This window comes from Acartia tonsa, chromosome 15 (genome assembly GCF_053477335.1).
Source record: "Acartia tonsa isolate MP-2025a chromosome 15, ASM5347733v1, whole genome shotgun sequence".
Taxonomy (NCBI): Eukaryota; Metazoa; Arthropoda; class Copepoda; order Calanoida; family Acartiidae; genus Acartia; species Acartia tonsa.
The window spans coordinates 9,574,560-9,601,697 of NC_137274.1; the positions used below are offsets into that span (position 1 = coordinate 9,574,560).

At 36.0% G+C, this 27,138-nt stretch overlaps 1 protein-coding gene and 1 long non-coding RNA gene across 2 annotated transcripts in view; both read right to left on the bottom strand.

The window, feature by feature from the left end:
* Window positions 1-17,110: 17,110 nt before the first annotated feature.
* LOC145307180 (uncharacterized) lies at window positions 17,111-20,066 on the bottom strand. The gene is made up of 4 exons (XR_013875331.1): window positions 19,943-20,066; window positions 18,572-18,599; window positions 17,738-17,812; window positions 17,111-17,156 (listed from the first exon to the last, which is right to left on the bottom strand). It is a non-coding gene; the product is annotated as an uncharacterized LOC145307180 (long non-coding RNA).
* Window positions 20,067-20,855: 789 nt separating this feature from the next.
* Window positions 20,856-27,138, bottom strand: part of LOC145307601 (uncharacterized) — a 43,319-nt gene continuing 37,036 nt past the window's right edge. The window contains exons 6-10 of the mRNA XM_080150055.1: window positions 23,787-23,815; window positions 23,041-23,089; window positions 21,814-21,861; window positions 21,095-21,128; window positions 20,856-20,997 (exon numbers count right to left, since the gene is read on the bottom strand). Of these exons, the coding sequence (XP_080006181.1) occupies window positions 20,856-20,997; window positions 21,095-21,128; window positions 21,814-21,861; window positions 23,041-23,089; window positions 23,787-23,815 (302 nt within the window). The remainder of the gene's footprint in view (window positions 20,998-21,094; window positions 21,129-21,813; window positions 21,862-23,040; window positions 23,090-23,786; window positions 23,816-27,138) is intronic.

A 27,138-nucleotide genomic window follows, 5' to 3' on the forward strand; every position in this document is an offset into this window, starting at 1 on the left:
TTTTTTTTATTTAATTTTAATTTTAGTTACATATATATCTGGTCTGTCTGTTTGTCCTTCAGTCTGTAATGCTTTGGTGGGTAATTCTCATAAATGATTCTCTCATTCAATACAGCGAGAGAGGGGACATTGAGCTGTTTATTACACTAGTCCCCAAAGTTTATAATAACGTTTTCTTATTCGTTGACTTATAAACTTTGGGGATTCAAGTGTATTTTAATTGGTTGGTTTATTAAGTTGAGTGTTACATGTATCATTATTTGGTATGTACATCAAATTGTTGTCCATCGTTTTATCCCCTTAGATCACTGTATTTAGTAGGTATGATAAATTCACTGAGTGAAAAAGTATCTGATACTTCTTAGTTATTTATTGAAATATATATCGGTGAAGATGGCAACCTCTTCAGTCTAAATGACATAAAGCATATTAATTTAATTAACAATTCACTACAAAATATAAATATTAAAAAGTAAAAAGATATGTGAGAAATATTTCTCCAATAAATATATTCTTAATTTTAACAAATAACTTATGTATGTTGTCATCCTTGTTTGATTATTATCTAAAAAAGAAAAAAATCTACCAAATAAAAAAGACAAAATCTACGAATTTCATTTTAAAGATTTTTTTCATCCTAAATAAGAATTAATACCAAAATATTAATAGGAACCGGTTCTCATCTATACGAAAAAACTATGTCTAGCATCGTATTATATCCAGTTTTCTACGAATATAGAAATGTACAATCATAAGATTCGGCATCTCGGGGCTAAAAAAACTGGTTTTAATCTTATAATTGCACATTCTATATCCGCGGAAAGCCGTTTATAATACGTTGAAAGAAATAACTATTAAAACATCCATAAAAGCGAGGCTCTAAAATCTGAAGATAGGACAAACAAACACTAACTCTTGTAGAGTGTCAGAACTTGACAAGTAGAACATTAATATGTAAGGGCACTTTTAGAGGTTGTAAGTAAGGTAACACCCAACAGACAAACAACCCTTAAATTGCATGACCTTTATATGAAAATCCTAACTGTGCATGGTAATAAGTTGTGCCTGTTTTTAGCCAAGGCATTCCCCCCTACTCTAGCTATTAATGTAGCACATCTGACATAGCTGCAGTAGGAACCATTTTTAACGTCTGTAGTTATGACGGCGTGTTGGGCCGAATTTGAGCCTATTGTGGTAGGGTGAAGCGTTTCAGCCCTACAACGCGAGTTCGATTCAATAGAGCCCCTAGCCTTTAAGATTCTATCAATAAGAAACTACAAGTAGTTACTGTTAAAGAGATATATTTGAACTGAATGCATTTAAAATAAGGTTACTCGTTTATATACAAAATAGATGATAAATAGGTTAGGTAGAATGGGTGTGGGGGAGATGGGGCGGAGCCCCATTCAGGTGAGCAGTAGAGTGGTAGGCTTCCATAAAGGGGGAAGGTAGACATCTCCCGGAAAAGGGTAGGTTGCTGAGGGCATGAAGGACAGAGGGGCAGCGCCCCTCCCACTATCGTCAGTGTCCAGGTTGACCGCCACTTCTGATGTGTAGACAATGCCCAGAGGGGGCTGGATAGAATGGTGATAAGCTGGGATTAGCGCCGGGGTGTGATTTGAAAAGCAGCGAAGCATAGCATACTCTGTAAAAGGCCTGTCCGTATGCCGCCTACCACACTATCACCTTCCTGGTAAAAACGTCAATCTGGGATCTAAAGGGATAAGACAATGGCCGATAAAGTGTTTACATTATAATTTACATGAAAATTACAATTCGTGGTTGAAACGTTTGGATACTATTACTCAACTTAACCCCTTACAGTCGGGCCCCTTGCCGCACCTTAATCAGTCGGGGGGGGGGGGGGGGGGCGTTCAACGCCCTCCCCTATTATCTCAGTTCCTATTAGAGCTAGAGGGCTAAAAATTTTTGTGCAAGTCCCCTGTTTGACAATGAATTTCCGACCTTAAGTGAGTCAAGGTCAATTTTCGCTTCCTTCACCCCTTTATTTAACAACCTTTGTTTTTAGGTACTTTTTTACTGAAAAATTTTAAACGGCTGTAATTTTCTTATTTTTGAAGCTAGAAGAACAATGTTTTTACAGAAAATGTTTATCTCTATGTAAATTTTATATTAGAAGTATCAAAACATAAATTTCAGCGGCCGCAGCTGTACTTGGCAGCTGCCAGCCGCCGCAGTCGGCGGTCGGCGGGAAAACGGCGGCGGATCTTTATGAAATTTTAATACGTTATGTAGACATGTAAGGAAAGCTTAAGTTTAAAATTTGAAGTCTCTAAGTCAAAAATTGCGGTCACAGGAGCTTTTTAAAGATTTCTGGAGACCTGGAGGATCAGGACCTGCAGGATCATACCTGGAACCTGAAATTGACTTTAACACCTGTATTTCATATGAGAATTTACTACTAGAGGATATTTTAGTATTTTAGTAAAATAAAATGCTTTGTTTAAGTCAAAAAAATATTTTTGCTCTTTACCTGGATCACCCTGCCATGTTTGCTGGCATCCTGTGCCCGCCAGGATGGAGATATTCAAAAAATTTCAACTCTCAGTTATGTGCCATACCCATACTTAAAAAGTCACGCAGTTTGGGCTCTTTATCTTTCACACACAGAAAATGAGAAAGAAAAAACCGGATGGGGGGGGCGTTCAACGCCCCCCCCCCCCCCGACCGTTAAGGGTTAATAAACAACCATCCAATCCAAATTAATTAAATGTCCCGAAAGCTTTTAGGCCAACTAAAAAGAAAACATTGTTATAAAACTTTGGGGACTAGTGTAATAAACAAACCATTGTCCCCCCTCTCTCTGCGTCAATATAATAATAGTTATTTCTCGCATCGTATTATAAACAGCTTTCCGCAGATATAGAATGTACAATTAGCACCTCGGGGCTAAAAAAATGGTTTTAATCTTATGATTGTTCATATTTATATTCATATTTATTTTCGTATGACTGAGAACCGGTTCCTATCCACCGGATTCGAATGAATACGAGAATCATAATTAAATCTATATTTTTATTAATATTTCACAGAATTTTATATTACAAAAATTAATTTAACACACTAACCTAGAATTTAGCTTAATAAAGTAACAGGATGTCTGTTTGTCTGTGTGTTTGTATGTTTGTACTGAAAGATCACAATAACCTCTGAACCGATTTGGTTCTTCTTTACTATGTAGATTCTCATTGGTCCAGTTTATAACTATTTTTGGGGGAGGGTAGCACCACCCTCCCAAGAGAAATCGCCCGTAGGAAAAAGCCCCCCCCCCCTCAAATTAAAAAGAAATACACCTCCCCCATTTCAGTGCCCTTAGAGGCGCCTAGGTGGGTAGCCTCTAGTTTAAAATCACAAAAAACAAGGATGACAACATCCATAAGTAGCAAAGCAACAAAAATCATGGATTGACAAACAGTTTATTACACTAGTCCCCAAAGATTTATAATACTAATTTCTTAAACGTTTCAACCACATATTAAATCTAATGTGCTGTGTATCATCATTGGGAATGTACATCAATATTGTCTTATCCCTTTAGATTCCTGCAAAGTATGTCATAAAGGGATGTTGAAAATGGAAAATCACGAAACCTGTATCTACATAAAAAAGAGGTTAACTCACGAGCACAGTAAAAGTGTCTGACTGATTATGACGTAACAAAGAAAATTAGCCAATGAGAGGCCACTATAAATTTTACCATTGGTCAATAATGGCCTCTCATTGGCTAATTTTTTTTGTTACGTCATAATCAGTCAGACACTATTACTGTGTTCTTAACTCACAAACAAAACATGAATTTTACATGTTTATTCAGACATTACAGTAGGGTTGGGCCGGATATCCGGTGTGGCCGGATATCCGGCCATTTTCAATATCCGGCCGGATACCGGATATTGAAACTATCCGGCCGGATATCCGGCAATATGATCTTTTATATTTTACTACAAAATCTCTGTTTTTTAAACTCTTAAATGGCTGTAATTTTCTTATTATTGAAGCTAGAAGAACATTTTTTTCTGAGTATTTTTATCTTTATGTAAATTTTATATTAGAAATCTCAAAACATAAATATTGGCGGTGGCAGCAGTACTTGGCAGCTGCCAGCCGCAAACTGACGGTTGGCAGGTAAACGGCAACGGATTTTATGAAATTGTAATATTTCATAAAGATATACATATCAAAAAACCTAAGTTTGAAATTTGAAATCTTCAAGTAAAAATTTGCGGTCACAGGATCCGTTTAAAGATTTCTAGAGACCTGGAGGTTCAGGACTTGCAGGATTATACCTGGAACCTGAAATCGACTTGAACACCTATATTTCATATGAGGATGTACGACTACAGGATATTTCAGTATTAGATAACATGAGAAATGCATTGTTTAAGTAAAAGAAATATTTTTATTTTTTATTAGAATGACCTTACCAGGTTTGCTGGCATCCTGTGCCCACCAGGAAGGGGGTATAAAAAAATTTCAACTCTCATATTTCGAAAGTCACTCAGTTATAGCCCTTTATAGCATTTAACGCCACCTCCCCGCCCATCCTCCAACCGTTAGGGATTGATATTACAGATTGAGGGTAGTAATAGTTCATTAGATTAATTGATAAGAAGAAAGATCATTTAATAGTTACTTAATTTTTAAGTCTTAACCTTAATTTTATATAATAAAACACCAGTTTATTAAGAAATTTGTTTTGCGGGTATAGTCCCTTTCGTGGCAACGCCCCTTAAGGAGCGATTATCCGTTTTTTCTCAGTAGCTTTCCTCTTATTTCTAGCCCCTGCGAGGGGCTCTAACCATGCGGGGCCAATTGCCTAACCCTGCGGGGCAATCACCTAACCAAATATAACCTAACCAAACCTAAAATAACCTATTAGAAGCAATTTTAAAAATAAGGTGCGTTGCCACGAAAGGGACTATATCCTTTTTTGATACTTTAATATGCAGTAATTTGGCCGGTTATCCGGCCGGATATCCGGTAATTTGGCCGGATAACCGGATATTTGCCGGATACCGGCGTTAGCCGGATATCCGGCATTTGAAATCAGCCGGATATCCGGTATCCGGTATCCGGCCAAAAAAATATCCGGCCCAACCCTACATTACAGGTTGCTTCGTGCATGTTTGCACTCTTATACAGATGTCAATGTAAAACTAAAGTTTAAAATTATACTAAATTTAAATGATTTTTACTAATATTTTGGAAGATTTTTTTTGCATAATAATTAAAAAAAACATAAATAAGTATATAATGTCCACAGGGCGGCGTTTTTTTATTTTTGTCGATTTTTCTGGGGAGGTCACTGGTACCCTCCCCCAAAATAGTTATAACCCTTCCCAGGACCTATGAGAAGCTACCCTGTTAAGGAGAACCATATCGGTTCAGTGGTTAGCGAGATCCTTCAGTACAGACAAACAGACACACATACAAACAATTATCCTGTTAATTTATTATAAGGATAACCTACGGACATATATAGCGAATCTTAACCAAAAAAATCCGCCGCCTATCTCAAAAATAAGCAGAGAAATTCATTTTGCCCCCAAAAAACAGACATATACATAGAAAAGGATATTTAGAATATTTAAAAAAAAAATAAGAGATGGGGCCTTTCTGTGAAAGCACCAATAAATCCAGAGATTTAAAGGGATAAGACAATGGCCGATTAATTGATGTATATCCCCAATGATGATACACAAAATTACCCCTTCTATTGATTACAATACGTAATTGAAACGTTTGGGCACTCATTTTAATAAAAATAAAAATTTAACAAATGTCCCTAAAGTTGTGAAGCAAATTGTGAGAAAACCTTATTAAAACGTTGGGGACAGGTGTCATTAACAGCTTAATGTCCCCTCCTTTTAGATTAGATGCTCTAAATTAATTGAAAAAAAAACACTTGTTTAGGTTTCGTGATTTTAGCTGTTTATTTTAGTAGAAATATCGGGTATAGTCCCTTTCGCGCAACGCCTTTTAAGGGGCGTTTCGTTGTATTTTCACAGTAGCTTTCCCCCTAATTCTAGCCCCTGCGGGGGGGGGGGGCTCTAATCCTGCGGGGCTAATTGCCTTACTCCCGGGGGCAGTTACCTAACCCAACTTAACCTAACTTAAAATAACCTATCAAAAGCTACTGTGAAAATACGACGAAACGCCCCTTAAGCGTCATATATATATCTTACCTCCTAGTTCTTTATAATTTACATTGTCTGTCCGTCAGTCCGTCTGTTTCTTGCCTGCTATAGAAGATAGACACTGGACAGCTGAAATTTCCAGTGGCATATTCGCATTTAGTCTAGACTTAGTTTTGTCCGTCTGTCTGTCGGTCATGCCCTAAAAGACCTTTTTCTTTATGAGTTTTCTAAGGTTTCTTTGAGTTTTTACATATTGCTTCCCTTTCTTTTATTTCTGACTATCGGCTTCGCCCCTAGAGGCCTTTAGTGGCACTTTCTCTTGGGAGGGTGTTGGTAACCTCCCCCAAAATAGTTTAGTTTAGTTTAGTTTAGTTTAGTTCAGAGCGTGGAGCGAACAACATCTCTCTCTCTCTAGCCCATGTGTATGTACTAGTCTGTACAGCACACCCCCCGCTCTTTACTAATTCCCCTTTACCCCACGTCCGTGGTCCCTCCGCGTGTTGGTACTGGGAAGATATGGTAGCCATGGGCAAACTCGTATATAGTTTTGGCACCATATTTTACACCGCCGTCTAGGCAAAATCGCCGGTGTAAAACCATTAACACTATCCTTGTGAAAAATCGCCTAATCAAGTGAAATAAAAATCCGCAATATTTTATCTATTTCTATTTTTAAAACTTGGCCACGTCACACGAGGGCCAAATCAGTGTCGCTCTCTCATTGGCTAGTAAGTAAGTAGCGTCCACAACAAACCACGCTATTGGCTGTTATCAATTTTCCTCGCTTCCTATTGGCTAGCTGAACACGAAATCACCTCCATCTTAGCCACACGGCTTCACTCGCTTGAAAATGTTGCCGGAACAATCATCTCCCGCATTTTGGGAAAAAATGGAAGTGATTTTCGACAAAAAATTTGAGGAATACGATAACAAAAAAGCCAAGGTAAGACATGAAGAAGTTTTTAATACTATCTCTAGCCATAAAAAAGAAATAGATGCGGTAAAAAAACAATTTTCCGAACTTAGTGATAAAATCTCTGTTCTTGAGCAAATTGACAATTTTAAGGATGCCCAAATATCGGCAGAAACTCTAAAAGCGATAAAGGATAGTATTGCGGTCCTCCAGAGTAAGTTCGAAAGTCAAGCAAAAAACGATGACAATTTTAAACGCTATTCGTTTTTTCAGAACTCCTGCCGCGAGCAGCGTAGTAGGGCGTGGTCCCTGAGGGTGACGAATTTCCAGTCGCCGCACAGCCGTGAGAAGATCACCATGCTGCTGATATACAACACACTCATTCTGCCCTCACTGAAAATAGCCCACCGTAACGGCCTACTCGATTTCGTCCCCCAGTACTGGGGGGACGTCATCGAGTACGCGCATCACTTGCCGTTCAACCCCAAGAAGAAGGAAGTCCCACAGGCCATCTTCAGGTTTCACTCCCGCGTCCACCTCCAAGCGGTAATGATATCCAAGCGCCCTGTCCTCGAGGAATACACAGCTAAGTTGAACCAGTACAAGGCAGCCAGCCAGAGTGTGTCCCCTGCACCCTATTATCCAGGTAGAATGATAAAAATGCAATACGATGCAACGCGTTTGAATAAAAACGTCCAAACATTTTTGCATTCAACTAAGCTGATCTCCCGCACCAAAATAATGGGGGAAACTGTGGGCTTTCAGATCAAGTCAGGATCCAGATGGCAAAAAGTTCTGAATCCATTTGCCGACACATTAATTGGTATGACAAGACCAATATCTGGCACCGAGAACCTGTTCAGCACATCAATGGAGCCCCCCCTGATCAAATACAACAGCGTGCCCTATGCAGACAGAGGATCATTCTTCCCCAACTCAAAGTTCTGCAATCCCCTCATCACAGAGGATGATTTTGAGGATAGCTTTGAACCTCCTCCCAACGCTGCCAACATGGACGAGTTCCCACCCTTGGAGTCCGCCACCACCTCTGACACGGCAGCCGCTGATGTCCCTGAGGCCGAGGATGAGAACGCAGGTGCCCCAGCCGAGCCGATGCCAGCTCCAACAACTGCACCCAGCGTAGCAGCAGCTCCAGCCCCTGCCACAACAGCAGCCCGCCCAGCAGCCAGGGAGCCAGAAGCGGAACCACCTAAACTGCAGCCGCTACCACAACTGAAATCTATGCCTGCAAGAACTGCAAAGAAAACCAACGACAGTAAGATAAAATGATTAGATAGTACCTTCTAGCAGATAACAAATACTTACTATACTTACTGTCCTTATTACTATTGATTAATTACTAAATTAATCCGTTTTTTTCTTGTCATATAATGTCATGTCATCGTCTGTCAAAAAATTAAAAAACGTAAAGAATTTAACTCTATTTTACCTACCTACCCCCTATGCCAACTCTTAGATAAAAAATATTGATTAAAAGATTTTTTGTATCTAGCTAATATACAACGAGGGGGGGGGGGAAAAGTAAAGAGCGGAGGCACATCACCTCCTAACTAAATGTTTTATCTATTTCACTATTATTGCTATTGTAAATATGTTCATGTTTTATGTATGCTGATATATATTGTTTTTCAGTCGTTCCCACTGGATGATATACGTGCTAATCCTCCTGCGATAAACCTAGACTCCACACCAGTACCCTACAAGCCTCCCTAATGGATTAAATGAACAGGTACCTGCTAATTTAAATCTTAACCCTACACTAGACCTCCTAAACCCTATATATGGCCAACATTTTGATGGATTTAACGAAGAATTTGGTATTAACTGTCAATACATGTCAGAAAATGAAGCAATAACAAAATTAAAATCTTTTAGAGAACAACTGATAATTTTATTTTCTTTAAACTGTCAATCGATAAATTCTAAATTCGATGAATTGGTGGCGTGTATAGATAAATTTAATTGCAAAGGAATACGGCCCAGCGTTCTTGCGTGTCAAGAGCTCTGGGAAAATTCCAATGCAAATTTTGACGTGTATAATATTGAAGGCTATAACTGGCATGTCAACCTTAGGAAAGCACAAAGGGGGGGAGGGGTGGGATTACTCGTGCAAAAACATTATAAAGTAGTAAGAATGTTTGACAATATCTCCTTTAAAGAACGTATATGCGAATCTATCTGTCTCAAATGTTCGTTTAATGGGTTTAAATTCTTAGTGCTGAATACCTATAGACCCCCTAATCAAAGTAGTGCTGAACTTGATGAATTTTTTGAAATTTACCTTGAATTATTGGATAGGATTATGTCACTCAACCTACCGTTTTTTATTGTTGGAGACATTAATCTTGACTTGTTCAGGATTAATGAAAACAACAGCCCTAGTATGCGTCTGCTAGAGTCGCTAAATTTCAACGGCATTTTGAATACAATTACAAAGGCCACCAGGATTACAAAAAACACTTCAACATTGATCGACATTTTTGGCGTTGGTAATTTTATTCCAAATCTTATGTTGTCTTGTGTCCTAACATCACAAATAAGTGACCACTTGTTGCTGATAAATGCGTATAGAATTAATGCTAACAAAAAACCAAAACAACCTGATACGTATGAAAAAAGATTGCTAGGCGATGATAACATTAATTCATTAAATGACGCACTTTTCAGTACCGATTGGTCAAATGTACTTAACCAAAATGACGTCAACGTTGCCTATAGTAATTTCATAGCTAAGTTTCTTGAGTTATATAACATCTCATGCCCCATTGTAAAAGTCAAAAAAAATTCTAGGATCCAACCCCAGCAGCCCTTCATGAACGAGTACCTCTTGAGAATGAGGGAACACAAACACACCCTCCACGACAATTTTCTTAGGGAAAGAACAAGGGAAAGTGAGCTGTTGTATAACTCTTATAGAAACTCTTATAATAGGAATGTACGTCGTGCAAAACTAGAATACTATAGGTTAAGTATAAAAAATTGCGGCAGAGATAGTAAAAAATTATGGCGTTGTTTAAAAGATATGCTAGGATTTGATCAAAAGAGTGCTGAGTGCTCATACTTAGAGGTCGGGGATAGGAAAGTTGAGGGTGACCAAGCTATCGCTAACGAATTCAATTCCTATTTTAGCCAGATTGGAACCTCCCTTAAACCTGAGATCCCAACAACAGAAAAAAACTTTGCAGAATTTTTACCCCCCCCCATTCAAGACTCAATCTTTTTTGAACCCCTTTACCCTTTCAAAGTAATAAATTTGATTAGAAACATCAGGCCCAAAAGGTCCACAGACATCAATGATGTCAGCATGTTCTTAATTTCCCGCTGTGCGGATGTTATCGCACACCCCCTTTGCCACGTCTATAACCTTTCCCTCCAATCTGGCGTCTTTCCTGACGGTATGAAAGTAAGCAAAATTCTTGTCCTCCACAAATCAGGTTCACTCAATCAAATGGATAACCACCGTGGTATATCATTGATTGATAACCTAAGCAAGCCCCTGGAAAAGTACGTATGCGATAGCTTGGTAAATTTTTTGGATGAAAAAAACTTTTTTAACTGCAGACAGTTTGGATTTAGGAAAAATATCTCAACTTACCATAATGTCCTTGACCTCTCAAATATGATCACTCAGTGTCTAGGTCGAAACAATTCCTGTATGTCCATATTTTTGGACATACGGAAGTGTTTCGACATGATCCCTAGGAATTTGTTGTTTGAAAAGTTAAGGAATGCAGGGATAAGGGGATTACCATTACAATGGTTCCGTTCTTATTATAGTAATAGACATCAAAAGGTGTATTTTAAGGGGCTGTTTTCATCTACGTTGGAAGAGATTATCATAGGCATATTACAGGGGTCAGTTCTTGGCCCAATATTGTTTTTGATTTTCATAAATGACCTTGCAAATTGCAGCCCAGAAGTTTTTATTAATCTTTTCGCTGATGATGCCCTAACCTTCATGGAAAGGAACTCATTAGCAGAATTGATTGAACTTGCAAAAATAACCATCCCTAAACTGACCGCCTGGTATAACGCAAATGAACTCTTAATCCATCCCCTCAAGACCAAAGTTATGGTCTTTACTTCCCCTAGAGAAAATCTTACCCCTGAAGAAATTCAATTAAAAACGGAATTTAATGTCTTCATAGACATGAACAATGTAGGTGAAAGCATCCCTGAAAAGATCACAAAGTTAAACCTTGTAGATGATAATAATGAGGGTTTTGTAAAGCACTTAGGAATCAGCTTGGATACAAAATTAAAGTTTTCTTATCACCTTAAAAAAGTACATGCAAAAATTTCAAAAATTATTTACTCTATGCGCGTCATGCGCCACTTGCTCGATAAGAAACACTTAAAGATTTTATATACCAGCTATATTAAATCAAATGTGGAATACTGCTGCCTTCTGTTCACAGCCTGTCCAGCCTATCTTTTAGATCCCATTTTGAAGATACAGAAGGCGGCAGTAAGAATCATAGAAAACTTACCTAGCAGAGCACACACAGCAGAATATTTTAAAAGTAATGGGATATTGCCCATTAATTTATTAATTAAATTTAACGTTTGTAAATTTATGTATAGGTACCTACATGGCTTACAGCCAGAAATTTTTAATAATACCTGGGAGATCTCCCGTGATCGCCATAGGTATAATACAAGAAATGTAAATAATTTTGCATATGCAAATGGAGTAAACAGAACTTTTTTACTGAACTCACCCCTTCATTCTTTTCCCACAATTTTTAACAGTCTCCCCAACAATATAAAGCAAATAGTAAATGAAAAAGAATTCAATAGAAAATGTTTTACCCACTTTCTTAACCAAATTGATTTTACATAGGTACCTATAACTAACAAACTTAAAAATGGTAAGTGTTCTAACAATATTTTATTCATCCATGTCTTATACTCAAAAATCCAAAAATAGGATCTGTAAGATCCGAACTCTCACCCGGGTAGTTAAGGAGGGGGGGGAGGGGGGTATATAGTGCTTCCTACAAAACTTCACCAAATTCTTGCATTCTAACATTCTAACATCAAATTTAATTATGTTTTCATACTCATTATATTCATCCAATATCATTAAATTCACCAAAAATCTTTTGTTTTTCCATCAACCATAATTTCACCAATTCCATTGTTATCCATTCTACAATCTATAGTTTTTTGTTGTGGCCGGAAAGTCTTATATTTGAACGCACGGAAACATCCAATTATAGAGCAGCGTTGGTGTTATTAAGTCGTTGAGCATTAAGTTTAGGCGTGAGGTTGGGACACAGCGATACAGGTTACTGATAACTGCAACAACAGTAAGGTTGTTGACATGAAAATTAATCCATTAAATTGGAGAAATTATTTATTTTAACAATTCTTACAAACAAAACTAACTTTTCTTCAAGCACTTTTATTTATTTTATATGTTGCTGCAGTTACAGGTTAATAAGCGCCGGAGCAGGGTGGCTCTAGCAGACTCATCTAAATATATAAACGATAGGTTGATACATACTTTTTCACATATACATTCATCACTACAAATTAGGCGTCAATATTATAGGGTTCAACCAAAATTAAATCCATCACTCAGTCTTTTAGTCTTTAGTCTGTAGCCCACTCTCCTCACACTCCTCTCTATCTCTATTCACAATCAGCCATACCGTCGGTCAGTTCCTCCTCAGATCAGATCACTCAGTCATTTAATCCTCATTAGCGTCAACAATTTCTGGCAGGTAAGGTGACCGACGCCGCCCACTAAGAGTCTGAGCGCATCTTTCCGCGCACGCCAGGAGCCGTTCCTCGATGATAGGAACGGCGGTTTGTGTACGCCGTAAAGAGCGCAACCCGGACAGGTAGCCTGTCAAGCTACGGGGTTGTCTGACAAAGATAAACGAGCGCAGCTCATTTATCTCGTCATAAATCCCAATCATTTCAAGGTAAACAGCGTCCTCAATTGAAACCTCCCAGAGGTAAAACTCTGCCAACAAGGAAGCGTTTGTTAAACGCTCAGATAAGTTATTCCAGGGACCGGCCGCCGCGGTCAGAGCTCTGGTGCGCAGCCACTCGGACACCAAACCTGCCATCTCTTTCTTTAATTCTTCTTTATCTCTAGTCCAGTCCTTGTCGCCAAATCCTCACTAAGTCAATACTTTTCTCCTTAAGTCTTAACGTCTCAACGTCTTAACGTCTTAACGTCTTATTAATCCTTACAAAAAGAACCTTCACTTGAAGAACAATGCTAGTAAACTGATGTGTTTCTAAAAATGATTTTTATCCTTCTTAAATTGAATCTAGCAAAAACAATTTCTTAATATCAAACTTAACAAGATTTTAATTTCAAAGCTACAAAGCCACTCTACAACTAGCATAGCCGATATTGAATACACGTTCAACATAGGATACCTAAGTACATTGCCACCAAAACGCCTGACAATAATTCAAATAAAACCAGTTTTTCTCTAAAATACAAATAAGTTTTCAGATTTTATATCTTTTTTAGCTTTATTTTGGTTTTATTTAAGTTTTTACTTAACGTACTAGGTACATATGCGCGCCTACCACGCATATGTATTCCTTGTTATTGCAATGTTCAATGTTAAATGTTTAAATGTGGCTAAAATCCATCAAGCCCTCTAGTTTTTACTCAACAAAAAACTCAAATATGTAAATTTATTCTTATTTAATAAACGCCATCAGGGATGTAGGAATATAGTAACGGGTTCGGAAATAAATTACAGGTATCAAAGAAATGTGGGATTAAAATCCCACAGGATTTTAAATTACTCAGTTCTTATAATCTTTTAATCCGGGAACGTTAGGGCGGTGGGAGTCGCAGTTTATAACGGGAAAAAAAACATGGCTAACTTCCATGGCACCGATAACATAATTGTATTGGTCTTATTTTTGGAAACCCCGTATGGATTCTAGTGGAATGATTGTCAGATGGTATATTCAGCATACCGTAGTATAGTAGTCTTATATATGTTTTTATATATGTCAATATTGTAACTAAAACAAATTGTTACAACTATTTTCTAAAGCTATGAAACGATTTGGTAAGCGCCGCGAAGAACTGCGGTTCAACAACCCCGGCCGGGGTTAAGCCATCCACTCGCTTCACAGCTTGCTCAGTGTTCAGTTATATAATAATTGTATAGTAAAAATGTAAAATGTAGGTGAACGGGGAAGGAGAAGTTCACTACAACCCTGAGCTAGGTACATAAATAGTAAATGTACTACAGGATCTTAAAATTGCTAATAAATTACAATTTAATTTATTATTTATTCACCATAACATGTAATAACTTATTTATTATCTTGCCTGCAATCTCTTTCAGGAAGAAACCTAGTATCTTAATTAACATGCAATCTTTTTCAGGAAGAAACCTATAGTTAAAAAAAATTGTAAACTTTTATTAGTAACTCGCCCTAATTATATGCACCTTAGAGGAAATAAAATCTTATCTTATCTCTAAACCTTCCCGCGACATATGAGAAACTACCCTGTTAAGGAGAACCCGATCGGTTCAGCGGTTAGCGAGATACTTCGGTAAAACACACAGACACACAAATATACAAATAGACAAACAGACATCCTGTTACTTTATTATAAGGATTACAACTGAACATCTTCTCTAAAACTCACTTTGTCCGTTTGTCCATTCTTTAATTTTTGTTTGCTTCGCCACTTATATAGATGTTGTCATTATGCTTATAAAAATTTCTCACAAAGCATTACAGGCAGACGGACAGACAGACAGACATACAGATAAGCAAGGAATAGTTATATTGTTTTAAACATACAAGTAATAATTTTCTCGTATTCATTCGAATCCGGTGGATAGGAACCGGTTCTCATCCATACGAAAAAACTATGTCTAGCATCGTATTATATCCAACTTTCTACGAATATAGAAATGTACAATCATAAGATTAAAACCATTTTTTTAGCCCGTGCCCTCGGCACATAGGGGCTAAAAAACTGGTTTTAATCTTATAATTGTAAATTTTATATCCGCGGAAAGCTGTTTATAATACGGTGCGAGAAATAACTAGTAATGTAGCTTTGAAACCTATCTACTGGATTAGAACCGGTTCTCAGCCACACTGAAAAATCATGTACATCATCGTATTACAAATAACTTTCCACAATTATTGAAATCAAATTTAAGTTTTGTTAGCTCGGGCCTTCGGCACCTCGGGCTAACAAAACTGGTTTTAATATGATAATTTTTTATTTTGATAACCGTGGAAAACTGTCTATAATATGATGCGATAAATAACTATTACTAGTTTTTAATTAAAGGAGGATTTTATAACTATTTCTTTATTTATATAACACATATTATTAACCACTGGATTAGAACTGGTTCTTAACCGTGCTAAGAAACTATGTATTGCATACTTATATAGAAATTATCTTCTAAATAAAAAAAATCATACACATCTTCTAGTAAAATAAAAATTGTTTCATTCCAGTTTGTTGGAGCAAAGGGGTCGAAGGTCTTGTGTTAAAAAAAGGATATAATTCATGAATTTTTCTCTATACAAGATTTTCTAGTATGACCCAAAACCGGTTCTAATCCAGCGGATATTAAGCTCTAATCCGGCGGATTTGATTATTAATCCAGTGGATATCCGGTGGTTTGGAAGATTCTTCTTACTTGCCCTCATGGGTGTAGAGGGTAAATTTTGGAGTCACCTGAAAATAATTTCAAATAAAAAAACAAGGATGACAACATTCACAAAAGCAAAGCTTTAAAATCAGAAGGAAGAACAAACGAACAAAAACTCCTGTATATTGTCAGAACGGAATAAGCAGAGCATTAATTTATAAGTTTAAACAAAATTATATTTAAATTTGTTGCAAAATTGCTTAAATACAGAATTAATTTTAGATGTGCCTTGCTCATATTATTGTACCTTGTTGTCCTAGGAATCATTACTACAAAAATTAGATAACTAGGATGATTATATCATACAAAAAGTTGGTGTCAAAAGACTTTCTGACGTTCTGGTAATGTGCCACTGTCTCGGGAAGGTTTGGTCCTTCCTTCAAAGTGCCTAGCGAGCAATCAATTTTGGAATAAATTGCAAATAAGGATGGGAACATTTCGGATCTTGGACAAAGTAGCTTCGGACAAAGTCGCTTCAGGACAAAGTAGCTTCAGGACATTTACTTAAGAAAAGTAGCTTCCCAAGAAAAATAGTATCAAATATGGCCGCATATATCATCAACTGATAATACATAGGTGGTTTAGAATTTCGATGATTTTGCAAAAAGTGGTTGATAGATTTTTCTCGTATTCATTCGAATCCGGTGGATAGGAACCGGTTCTCATCCATACAAAAAAACTATGTCTAGCATCGTATTATATCCAGTTTTCTATGAATATAGAAATGTACAATCATAAGATTAAAACTAGTTTTTTTAGCCAGTGCCTTCGGCACCACGGGGCTAAAAAAACTAGTTTTAATCTTATAATTGTACATTCTATATCCGCGGAAAGCCGTTTATAATACGATACGAGAAATAACTATTACAATTTTTAATATTGTTTTTACAAGTTTTAATTATGTTTTTACAATTTTTTGGTTAGGTTAGGTTAGGTTATAGGCTAGGGGGCCGAGCGCCCGCGGCTAGGCAGGCCAGGGGGCCGAGCGCTGCGGCCATGACCTTTATTAACAGTGGAGGCTACTTTCCTTAGGAAGCTACTTTGTCCGAAGCTACTTTGTCCTGAATCTACTTTGTCCTGAAGCTACTTTGTCCGAAGCTACTTTGTCCGAAGCTACTTTCTCCAAGATCCGAACATTTCCTAACCCTATTTGGCTACTGTTCATATAATTCAACCAATAGACTAACCAATAGAATTTATAACTTATTAAACAAACAGAAGAACCCACCCCCTTGTTCTAATTAATTTCAAATATAAGTGGGGGGGGGGATTATCAGTGCTCAACAGTTTACTTTGCATGAAAGCACTAAACTACCTTTGTTGCGAGAGGACTGTCTTTTGGTGGAGGGGGCATTCTGCTGATTTTTCTACTTGAGCCTGACAGGGTTACTCCTGAAATAAAGTTTATATGTAACCATAGATAGCACAAAAATAGTATTGGTATTCTTAGAAACTAGAGCTTATGAGCATTCCATAATAAATAATTCAACATTTCAAGCTAAAGTAGAATAAAAATCATCTTTAAAGCCATGAATAGCACAAGAATATTTTGATATTTTTAAAAAGTAGAACTTATAGGGATCCCATTGGTAGATAACAATAGTTAAATCATAAACTCCTATATAAAGTAAAATATATCGTAAACTATAAAAAGTGGAATAAAATATATCTTTACAACCATAAATATCACAAGAATAGTATTAGTATTTTTAGAAACTAGAGCTTATAAGCTTTCTATAGGTAGATAGATAGATAAATTAAACACTTCTATCAAAAGTAAGATAATGTAGTCTCTCTAAACTATAAATAGCACAAGAATAGTATCTATATTTTTAGAAAGTAGAACATAAAAGCTTTCCATATTGGTTGATATTGGAAGATAAATTATACACTCCTAGCGCTATTATTTTTCAGTATAGCTGAGAACCGGTTCTAATCCAGTGGTTTCAAAGCCATGCTGTAAAGATAGTCACCTGCCAAGGTTTTAGTGGCTGATTTCAAATAGTTTTCTTTTTCTCCTTCTCGTAGATAAGTTGGCCAGTTCCATTCTCAAAAAGAATAATTCATTAATAATTTGGAGGAGGGTTCCACCACTCTCCCAAGAGAAATTGCCCTTAGAAAAGTTTTAAAATCTTTCTTTGAAAATAAAATAAAATGGAGGGTAAAAATAAGCCCCCCACCACCTTGAGACCTTTAGGGGCGTAGCCGCTAATAATTGATAATTACAAGGATCCTCAATGTGACTGTTTGTCAGTCTGAACCAAAGAATCTCTCTAACAGATAAACCGATATGGTTCTTTTTTACAATGTAGATTCTCACAGGTCCTAGGAAGGTTTGGAAATTTACAACCACCATCTAAATCAGATGAATAGGATAATTATATCACATAAAAAAACATAAATCAACAGATTTTAAATGAAGGTTTGGACTTTCTGGTAACAATTATGGAGTTGCTATGCTTTGTAAGCGTACCTAACTACTAGAGTAATCATTATGCCAAGTTTTAAATCTACAGGACAATTCTAAACCAACTAAATTAAGAACTATCCCTTACGGATGGATGGGCCTACTCATAGAAAAGCTGCGCTTTGATGATTATTTATCACATCGTATTATAAAGAGCTTTCTACGAATATAAAAATGTACAAAACTGGTTTTATGTTATGATTGAATATCTTTAATATTCACAGAAAACTTGATATAATACAATACTATACATGCTTTTTCAGTTTGGCTTAGATTTATAACCGTTTCTAATCCAGCGGATACTAATCAGTTTCAAAGCAATGCTGTAAATGAAATGTACCTGATATTGTGCTGATCTTCCTCTCTGACTGAAATTAAAACAATAAATTCAGAAAAATTTACTTTCATTAGATTTACAAAAGTATAACCTTTAAAAATTGGAAGATTCTGTGTTGTAAAAGTTGTCACAAATATAGGTATTAAATAACATACAATTTATTTACATTACATTTAGAATATCCTTATAATAAAGTAACAGGATTTCTGTCCGTTCGTCTGTTTTTCTGTCTTGTCTGTCTTGTCTGTCTTGTCTGTCTTGTCTGTCTTGTCTGTCTTGTCTGTCTTGTCTGTCTTGTCTGTCTTGTCTGTCTTGTCTGTCTTGTCTGTCTTGTCTGTCTTGTCTGTCTTGTCTGTCTTGTCTGTCTTGTCTGTCTTGTCTGTCTTGTCTGTCTTGTCTGTCTTGTCTGTCTTGTCTGTCTTGTCTGTCTTGTCTGTCTTGTCTGTCTTGTCTGTCTTGTCTGTCTTGTCTGTCTTGTCTGTCTTGTCTGTCTTGTCTGTCTTGTCTGTCTTGTCTGTCTTGTTTGTCTTGTCTGTCTTGTCTGTCTTGTCTGTCTTGTCTGTCTTGTCTGTCTTGTCTGTTTGAAGTGAAGCACTTTTTCTTTTTAAATATAAAGTAAAAAATGGGTTATCAAATTCAACTCCCCCCCTCTTCAAGTGCCCCTAGAGGCCTCTGAAGGGCGTATTAGCTAATAACATATAAAAAAGAATATAGATTTTTAATTTTTTTTCAAACACTCAAATAAACACGCTATTCTGATATAACATTTAAAAATTGAAAGATTCTTTGTAGTAAAGGTTGCCGCAAATATAGGCAAACTGTTTGAAATGGAGAGGACAATTCTAACATGCCTAAAAATTAACGATAAGAGCTATCCGTTAAAGGTGCACGTACTGACCCTTATTATAGAAAAGCTTAGCCTTAAAAATCATGAAAACTATTTTTGTAATACTATCGCATTGTATTATAGACAGATTTCCGTGAAAAGTCAACTTAAAAAGTATAAGATTAATTCCAGTTTTGTTAGATCCAAGGGGCCAATTAAAATTATTAAAATTATCTATAATACAATGCGTTACATTTTTTCAGTATGGCTCAAAACCGGATCTAACCCAGAGGATTAATCGGTTTATTATTTTAAACGGGGAAATCATAATTTTAGCCAGCTGCAAGTGTTATTTATTTTGAGTTAATGAAAATATGGAGCAACAACAATTTAATCCAAAGAGAGGGGACAATGGGCTATTTATTACACTAGTCCACAAAGTTTTATAATAACTTTTTCTTATTGGTTTGGGGACTTTCGTGAAATTTAGTTCATTTAATGAGTTGAGTGTTAAAACTTTTCAACCACTAATTTAAAAATAAACTAACCTGGCCATTTTCTCCTTTAGCACTGAGCAGACCGTCTGAACCAATATTATTTTATACCTATATTTGTGACAACTTTTACTTCACACAAACTGCAAACTTACAAAAACTACAAAAAATGCGCCATCCCCCTTTTTCGTGGGTTTTAATACCTATAGTTGGGACAAATTAGCTCAGGGATCTAAATTGATACAACAATGGGCGAAAAAATCATTTAAATCCCCAAAGACTATACACAAAATTACCCCTTTTGTAGATTACAATAGGTGGTTAAAATGTTTTGACACTCAATATAATGAAACAACCAATCAAAATTTAATAGTTGTTAAGCCATTAAATAAGAATACATTATTATTTAACTTTGGGGACTAGAGTAATTAAAAAACCCAATGTCCCCTCTCTCTCTGAATGATTTACAAAAACTAAAAAAGCTCCCCCTCCCATCTCGAGTGAGTTTGAACCCAGAGAGGGAGGGGACATTGGGTTTTTAATTACTCTAGTCCCCAAAGTCTTATAGTAATATTTTTTTATTCGTTGGCTTAACAACCTTGGAGACTTTTATTGAATATTTATTAGTTCATTTAGTTGAGTGTCTACTAATTTCAAAAACTAATTGTAATCTACAGAAGGGGTAAATTTCTTTATTATTATTGGTAATGTAATTATGTTATGGAGAAATTTCATCCCAAAATTTCCAGGGGGAGGGGGAATTGATTATTTTTTATGTTGTCCAGTTTTATCCATTTGAAATATCTAAAAATAAGGATAAGATAATAATAATTTGTGGCGTAATGTAGGCATAAAGCTTTTTTTTTGTAAACTAAAAAAACTAAAGGGAAGTGGATAAGAAGGGGGGAGGGAGGGGATTTAGTAGAAAGAAGTGGGTTACAGGGAAATTTTCACTTAGAATTAATTGTCAGAATCCTGGTCCCTTACTCCAGCTGTTGTCCAAATTTATTTGTAAAATAATATGAATTCCTGTCGTTTCTGTAGAATTATTATTGGCATCATTCACAATATCAGATGCATCAAAATCTTTTTCATCATCAACATCTCCACTAAAACAAGTAGCACTATTGTAATTTAATTTTTTTTTAGTTTGTAATGGAATGATTATCTACTTCAACCAAATGATATAAAATATGATGTTTTTACCTGATTTTTTCCCCTTCCAGTTTTTCTGATTCTTCTACTAAAACAAAACCTTAGATAAGAATTGAAGAATGACCCAGGGATCTAAAGGGATAAGACAATGGCCAATAAATTGATGTACATCCCTAATGATGATACACATTATTTCTTCTTATTCATATAGATTACAATTAGTGGTTTAAACGTTTGGACACTCAACTTCATGAATCAACCAAACAAAATTCATTATAAGTCTCCAAAGTTTTTTAATCCAACGAACAAGAAATAGTTATTTAAAACATTGGGGACTAGTGTAATAAACAGCCCATTGTCCCCTTCCTTCCTGAGAATGATAATGACAATATCCAGAAGTATCAAATGCAGACAAAAAGCATGGATAAGAATACAAACAACAGACAGACAAACACACAGACACACGGACAAACAGACAGACATAATTTTACTTTGTATGATTCTAGCGGCTACGCCCCTAGAAGCTTCTAGAGGCACTTAAGGTAGGAGTGGGAAAAGTCGATCTCATAACTTTTTAAATTTGATTATCAAAAGAGTAAAAAAAAATTTATTTGGGGGGGGGGCAAGACACCCTTCCTAAAAATAGTTTAAAACCTTCCATGGACCTATAAGAAGCTTCACTGTAAAGGAGAACAATATCGGTTCAGTGGTTAGTGAGATCCTTCGGGACAGACAAAAAACGCTTACTACTTTATATAATAGGATGATACCTGTTTTTTCTTCAATATTTTCAACTTTTCGCGGATTTTCGACGATAGCTAAAAATGTAAGATACATATTATTTGAGACAGTTATCCGCAAATGTGAAAATAATGAAAAAAATTAGGATTGATTTTATAAGGATAAATCTTATGATTTTTATTTTTATCTCTTTGTACAATTGTTTATAATACGATATAAATCCTTATATAAAAGTAACAGGATGTCTATGTGTCTTGCTAATCGCTGCACTGAAAAGATTCTTCTTTAAAATGTAACTATTTTTTGGGGGATAGTACTACCAACCTCAAAAAAATTTAAACTAAAATTAAAAACTGGTTTGTCTTATTCCCCCTCCGTACTTTAAGTTCCACTAGAGGTCTCTAGGGGCGTAGACACTACTAAAAATGTATAGCATCGTATTATAAACAGCTTTCCGCGGTGAGCCAATTAATTATAAGTATTTTATTTTGCCTACAAAATTGTCCATTGTATCATACGATACATGATTTTTAATTGTGGCTAACAGAATTTTATTTTTTTTGGGGGGGGGTCTGGGTTACCCCTTTACCCAATTGGACATTCTTATGTTAAAGCAAATGGGGGGGGGGGGCTGATAACTAATCTTTATGTTATAAAAGAGCTGGATCTTTAAATCATTTAAGTGGTGAGCCAGATCGGGGTGCGCCGAATTTCACCCAAACACAGCGCGGCATTTCATAAAATGCTGTGCTCTCATTGGTGGAAAGTTGGCTCACCCCGATCTGGCTTACCACTAAAATGATTTAAAAATCCAGCTTGGGATGAATACTCTGTCTGTTGCTAATAGAAGAATTGAAGCCTCCTAACTACTGCAAAAATGTACCCCCCCCCCCACCCCCCCCAAAAAACCCATATTGCTTTTAATTTTTCTTTTTAAAACTAAAATTGGCAGTGGTGGATCGAATTACCACCCCCATCAACCTCCCAAGTGCCCCTAAAAGCCTCTAGGCAGGAGGGGGGGTGGGGGCGCAGCCACTATTATATTGCTAACCAGCATGACAACATCCATTAGTAGCGAAGCAAAAAAAAATCATAGAAAGACAAACGGACAAATAATAAAGAAGAAAGTCTAATAAATCACGAAACCTTTCTTGAAAAAATTAAAAAGCATTTTTAATTTCTTTTAATGCATTTCCCCTCTAGTGTTATGGACTGACGGACGGACAGACAAAATGAATTATAGAGTAGACACTGACCTGAAACGGTGACAATTTTCCGGGGGGATGGGGGCGATTCCGGCTCAGCCTGAAATAAAAATTAGGTGTAGGGCCAGATATCCGGCCGGATACCGGATATCCGAATTTTCAATATCCGGCCGGATATCCGGAAATTTGCCGAATATCTGGCGTTGGAAAAAAAGATACTAGAAATCAGGCATTAGAAATCAGCCGGATATCCGGTATCTGGCCAAAAAAGTATCCGGCCCAACCCTAATAAAAATATTTTTAGCAGCACAGCTACTCTATTAATAACGTTGCCTGTCCGTCAGTCAGTCCATAATGATATGGGGGGGGGGGATAATGTGATTTTCTCGAAAACTATTAATAGTTATTTCTTGCATCGTATTATAAACAGCTTTCCGCGGATATAGAATGTACAATTATAAGATTGAAACCAGTTTTTTAGCCCCGGGCTTAAAAAACTGGTTTTAATATTATGATTGTACATTTTAATATTCGTAGAAAGCTGGATATAATACGATGCGAGACATAGTTTTTATGGATGAGAACCGGTTCCTTTCCACCGGATTCGAATGAATACGAGAAAGATATATGACATCTATTCTGTACATTGTTTTGTCCGTCTGTCATGCTTCTAAACATGTAGACGTTATTTTTTAAAGGTTTCGTGATTTTCTTTGTCATGAGAACTTCCTTAACTCTCTATTAATAAGTTTCGTAGTTATACTGGAAAATAGTTTTTTTTTAAAACAAAAAATTACCTGTTTTTCGCTCTCTCCATTTGGTTTATCTAAAAATATAAAAACAAGGATGACAACATCAATAAAAGCGAAGCTCTGAAACGATAGGACAAACAGACATTAACACATCAAAATGGACACACGAACATTCTGGTAATGATTATAGAGTTGCTACGTACCTAACTACTACAGGAATCAGCATGCAAAGTTTGAAATCGATAGGACAATTGAAACATGTTTAAATCAACGAAAAAAGCTATCTGTCTCGGACGGACGGACGGACGGACCGACCCTAATTATAGAAATTATAGAAAAGCTTTGCTTTTATAAACATAATCTTGTAATAAAAAAGTAAAAGGATGTCTGTCTGTAGCTTAAGATCTTGTGTCTATGTCCCATAAAAGCTTGATAACCACTTGACCGATATGGTTCTCCTTTAAAATCTTTTCAGTAAAGGTTTAAGTTTTTTTTTGGGTAGAGTTAACTCATGCACCCCCCCCCCCGTAAATTTTTTAAACAAGGATGACAACATACATAAGTTAGAATTTAATTGACGTGAATTGTCACAACAAAGAATAGATAGATAGATAAAATCCAAAACTAAAAATAAATCACGAAACCTTAAAAAGTAAAGTTTTTGTCTTTTGAAGGATGAACACCAGACAGACAGACGGACAAACAATATATAGAATAGATGTCTATTAGGATATATGTTTGTCTGTCTGCTAACAGCTCACCGCTGAACCAATATACAAATATACATGGATCTCCTTTGAAATCGCCACCACAAAAATGACCACCCTATTTTTGTACTATTTTTTTCAAACTAAAATTCCAAGATTTTCTTAAATTAGGGTCTTAATAATTCCGTATATTCAACTGTACGTAACGGTTAGCTCTTTTCATAATTTAATGTTAGAATTGTCCTATCAATTTCAACTTTGGAAGATGTAGCAATTCTGTATGATTAAGTATGATTTTGAAAACGTAGCAGCTCTATAATTGGTACTAAAAATTCAGTACGTTTATTCATTCTTTAAAGAATTTCTTGTATTGGCCTGATTTCGGGAACAAAGATTCCTAGGACAACAAGGTACAATATTTTAAGTGAAGCTTCTTTATAGTAAAGACCTAAAAATGTAAGTAGGTCCTTTAACTGAATCCTGTATTTACATAATTTTATACCATTAAATTTATATTTTATGCTTAATAAGTTTGATTTCAAAGCTTTTATGGATGTTGTCATCCTTGTGATAATAAAAATGTTATAATATTATAATTGTTTTTATTTGTGAATTTCATAATATTAAAATAAAAAAAAAGTATGACAACATCCATAAGTAGCAAAGCCCATAAAATTCTTGATAATAAAATTCTTGCAATACGGACAAGGAGATTTATAGGGCATATGAGAAAATATCTTGAAACTTTTCTCACATATTTTTTTATTTTTGGCAATTTCTCTTTGGAGGAAGGTGGTACCCCTCTTCCCCCCTTAATATTGCTTAAACTTTCCAGGGACCTATGAGAAGCTTCACTGTAAAGGAGAACCATATTGGTTCAGCGGTTAGCGAGATCCTTCAGTACAAAAGACAGACAAACAGACAGACAAACAGACAGACAAACAGACAGATAAACAGACAGACAAACAGACAGATAAACAGACAGACAAACAGACAGACAAACAGACAGATAAACAGACAGACAAACAGACAGACAAACAGACAGACAAACAGACAGACAAACAGACAGACAAACAGACAGACAAACAGACAGACAAACAGACAGACAAACAGACAGACAAACAGACAGACAAACAGACAGACAAACAGACAGACAAACAGACAGACAAACAGACAGACAAACAGACAGACAAACAGACAGACAAACAGACAGACAAACAGACAGACAAACAGACAGACAAACAGACAGACAAACAGACAGACAAACAGACAGACAAACAGACAGACAAACAGACAGACAAACAGACAGACAAACAGACAGACAAACAGACAGACAAACAGACAGACAAACAGACAGACAAACAGACAGACAAACAGACAGACAAACAGACAGACAAACAGACAGACAAACAGACAGACAAACAGACAGACAAACAGACAGACAAACAGACAGACAAACAGACAGACAAACAGACAGACAAACAGACAGACAATCAGACAAACAGACAGACAAACAGACAGACAAACAGACAGACAAACAGACAGACAAACAGACAGACAAACAGACAGACAAACAGACAGACAAACAGACAGACAAACAGACAGACAAACAGACAGACAAACAGACAGACAAACAGACAGACAAACAGACGGACAAACAGACAGACAAACAGACAGACAGACAGACATACAGTTGGACAAAAAGACAGACAGACAGACAGATCACAGACAGAGAGTGCTAGAAACGCATATATTGTATACAGGGATCTAAAGGGATAAGACAATGTCTGATTAATTTCATGTACATCCCCAATGGTGATACACAATATCACCCCTTAATTAGTGGTTAAAACGTTTGGACACTAAAATTTATAAACCGAACAATCAAATTTTAATAAAAGTCACCAATGTTATATATGTAAGAACTTGATTAAAACTTTGGAGACTAGTGTAATAAACAGTCCAATGTCTCCTCCCTCCCCTGTATTATGTATCAAATTTCAATTATATTTCGTTTATTAATTGTTATATTTTAATTTAATTAGTTGTTTAACAATATTCCTACTTTAATAATTACTTACTTTTGAATTATTGATTCCTTTCACAATTAGACACAAAAGACCAACACTACAAAAGACCAACAAATACGAAGGTTCGATTTTTTAAAAGCAAGGTTGTATCAGGTTCGAAACCATTCTGTTATGTAGTCAACACAGACTTTGGACAAACTGTCGGACGGAATTTTAAAATTCAGCCTGTGGACAAAGTTATTCAAGAAAGAAAAATCGGTTTTGAATTTTGTCACAATGTTTTATCGCCATATTGGATACCATATTAGATAGAATTGGAAGATTTTTCTTCAAAAATTGGAAGATTTTCATGCAATTATTTCATTGAATTGATACAAAAAAATTTATTTTCTGTTTTTTCTCGTAATTTTGTCGTTTATAATCTATTTAAAGCATTCATTTTATCAATTTGATAAATACAGATATAATGGTAGACCATTTTCAGCTTTAGACCTTCTAGCATTACGATTTTTTGTAGAGTTGGTCTTTTGTAGGTGTTGGTCTTTTGTAGAACCGACTTGTTGGTCTTTTGTAGTGTTGGTCTTTTGTAGAGTTGGTCTTTTGTAGCAACGCCCAATTTTATAAGTAAAGCATCTCTATAATCATAATCAAGCCTTGAAA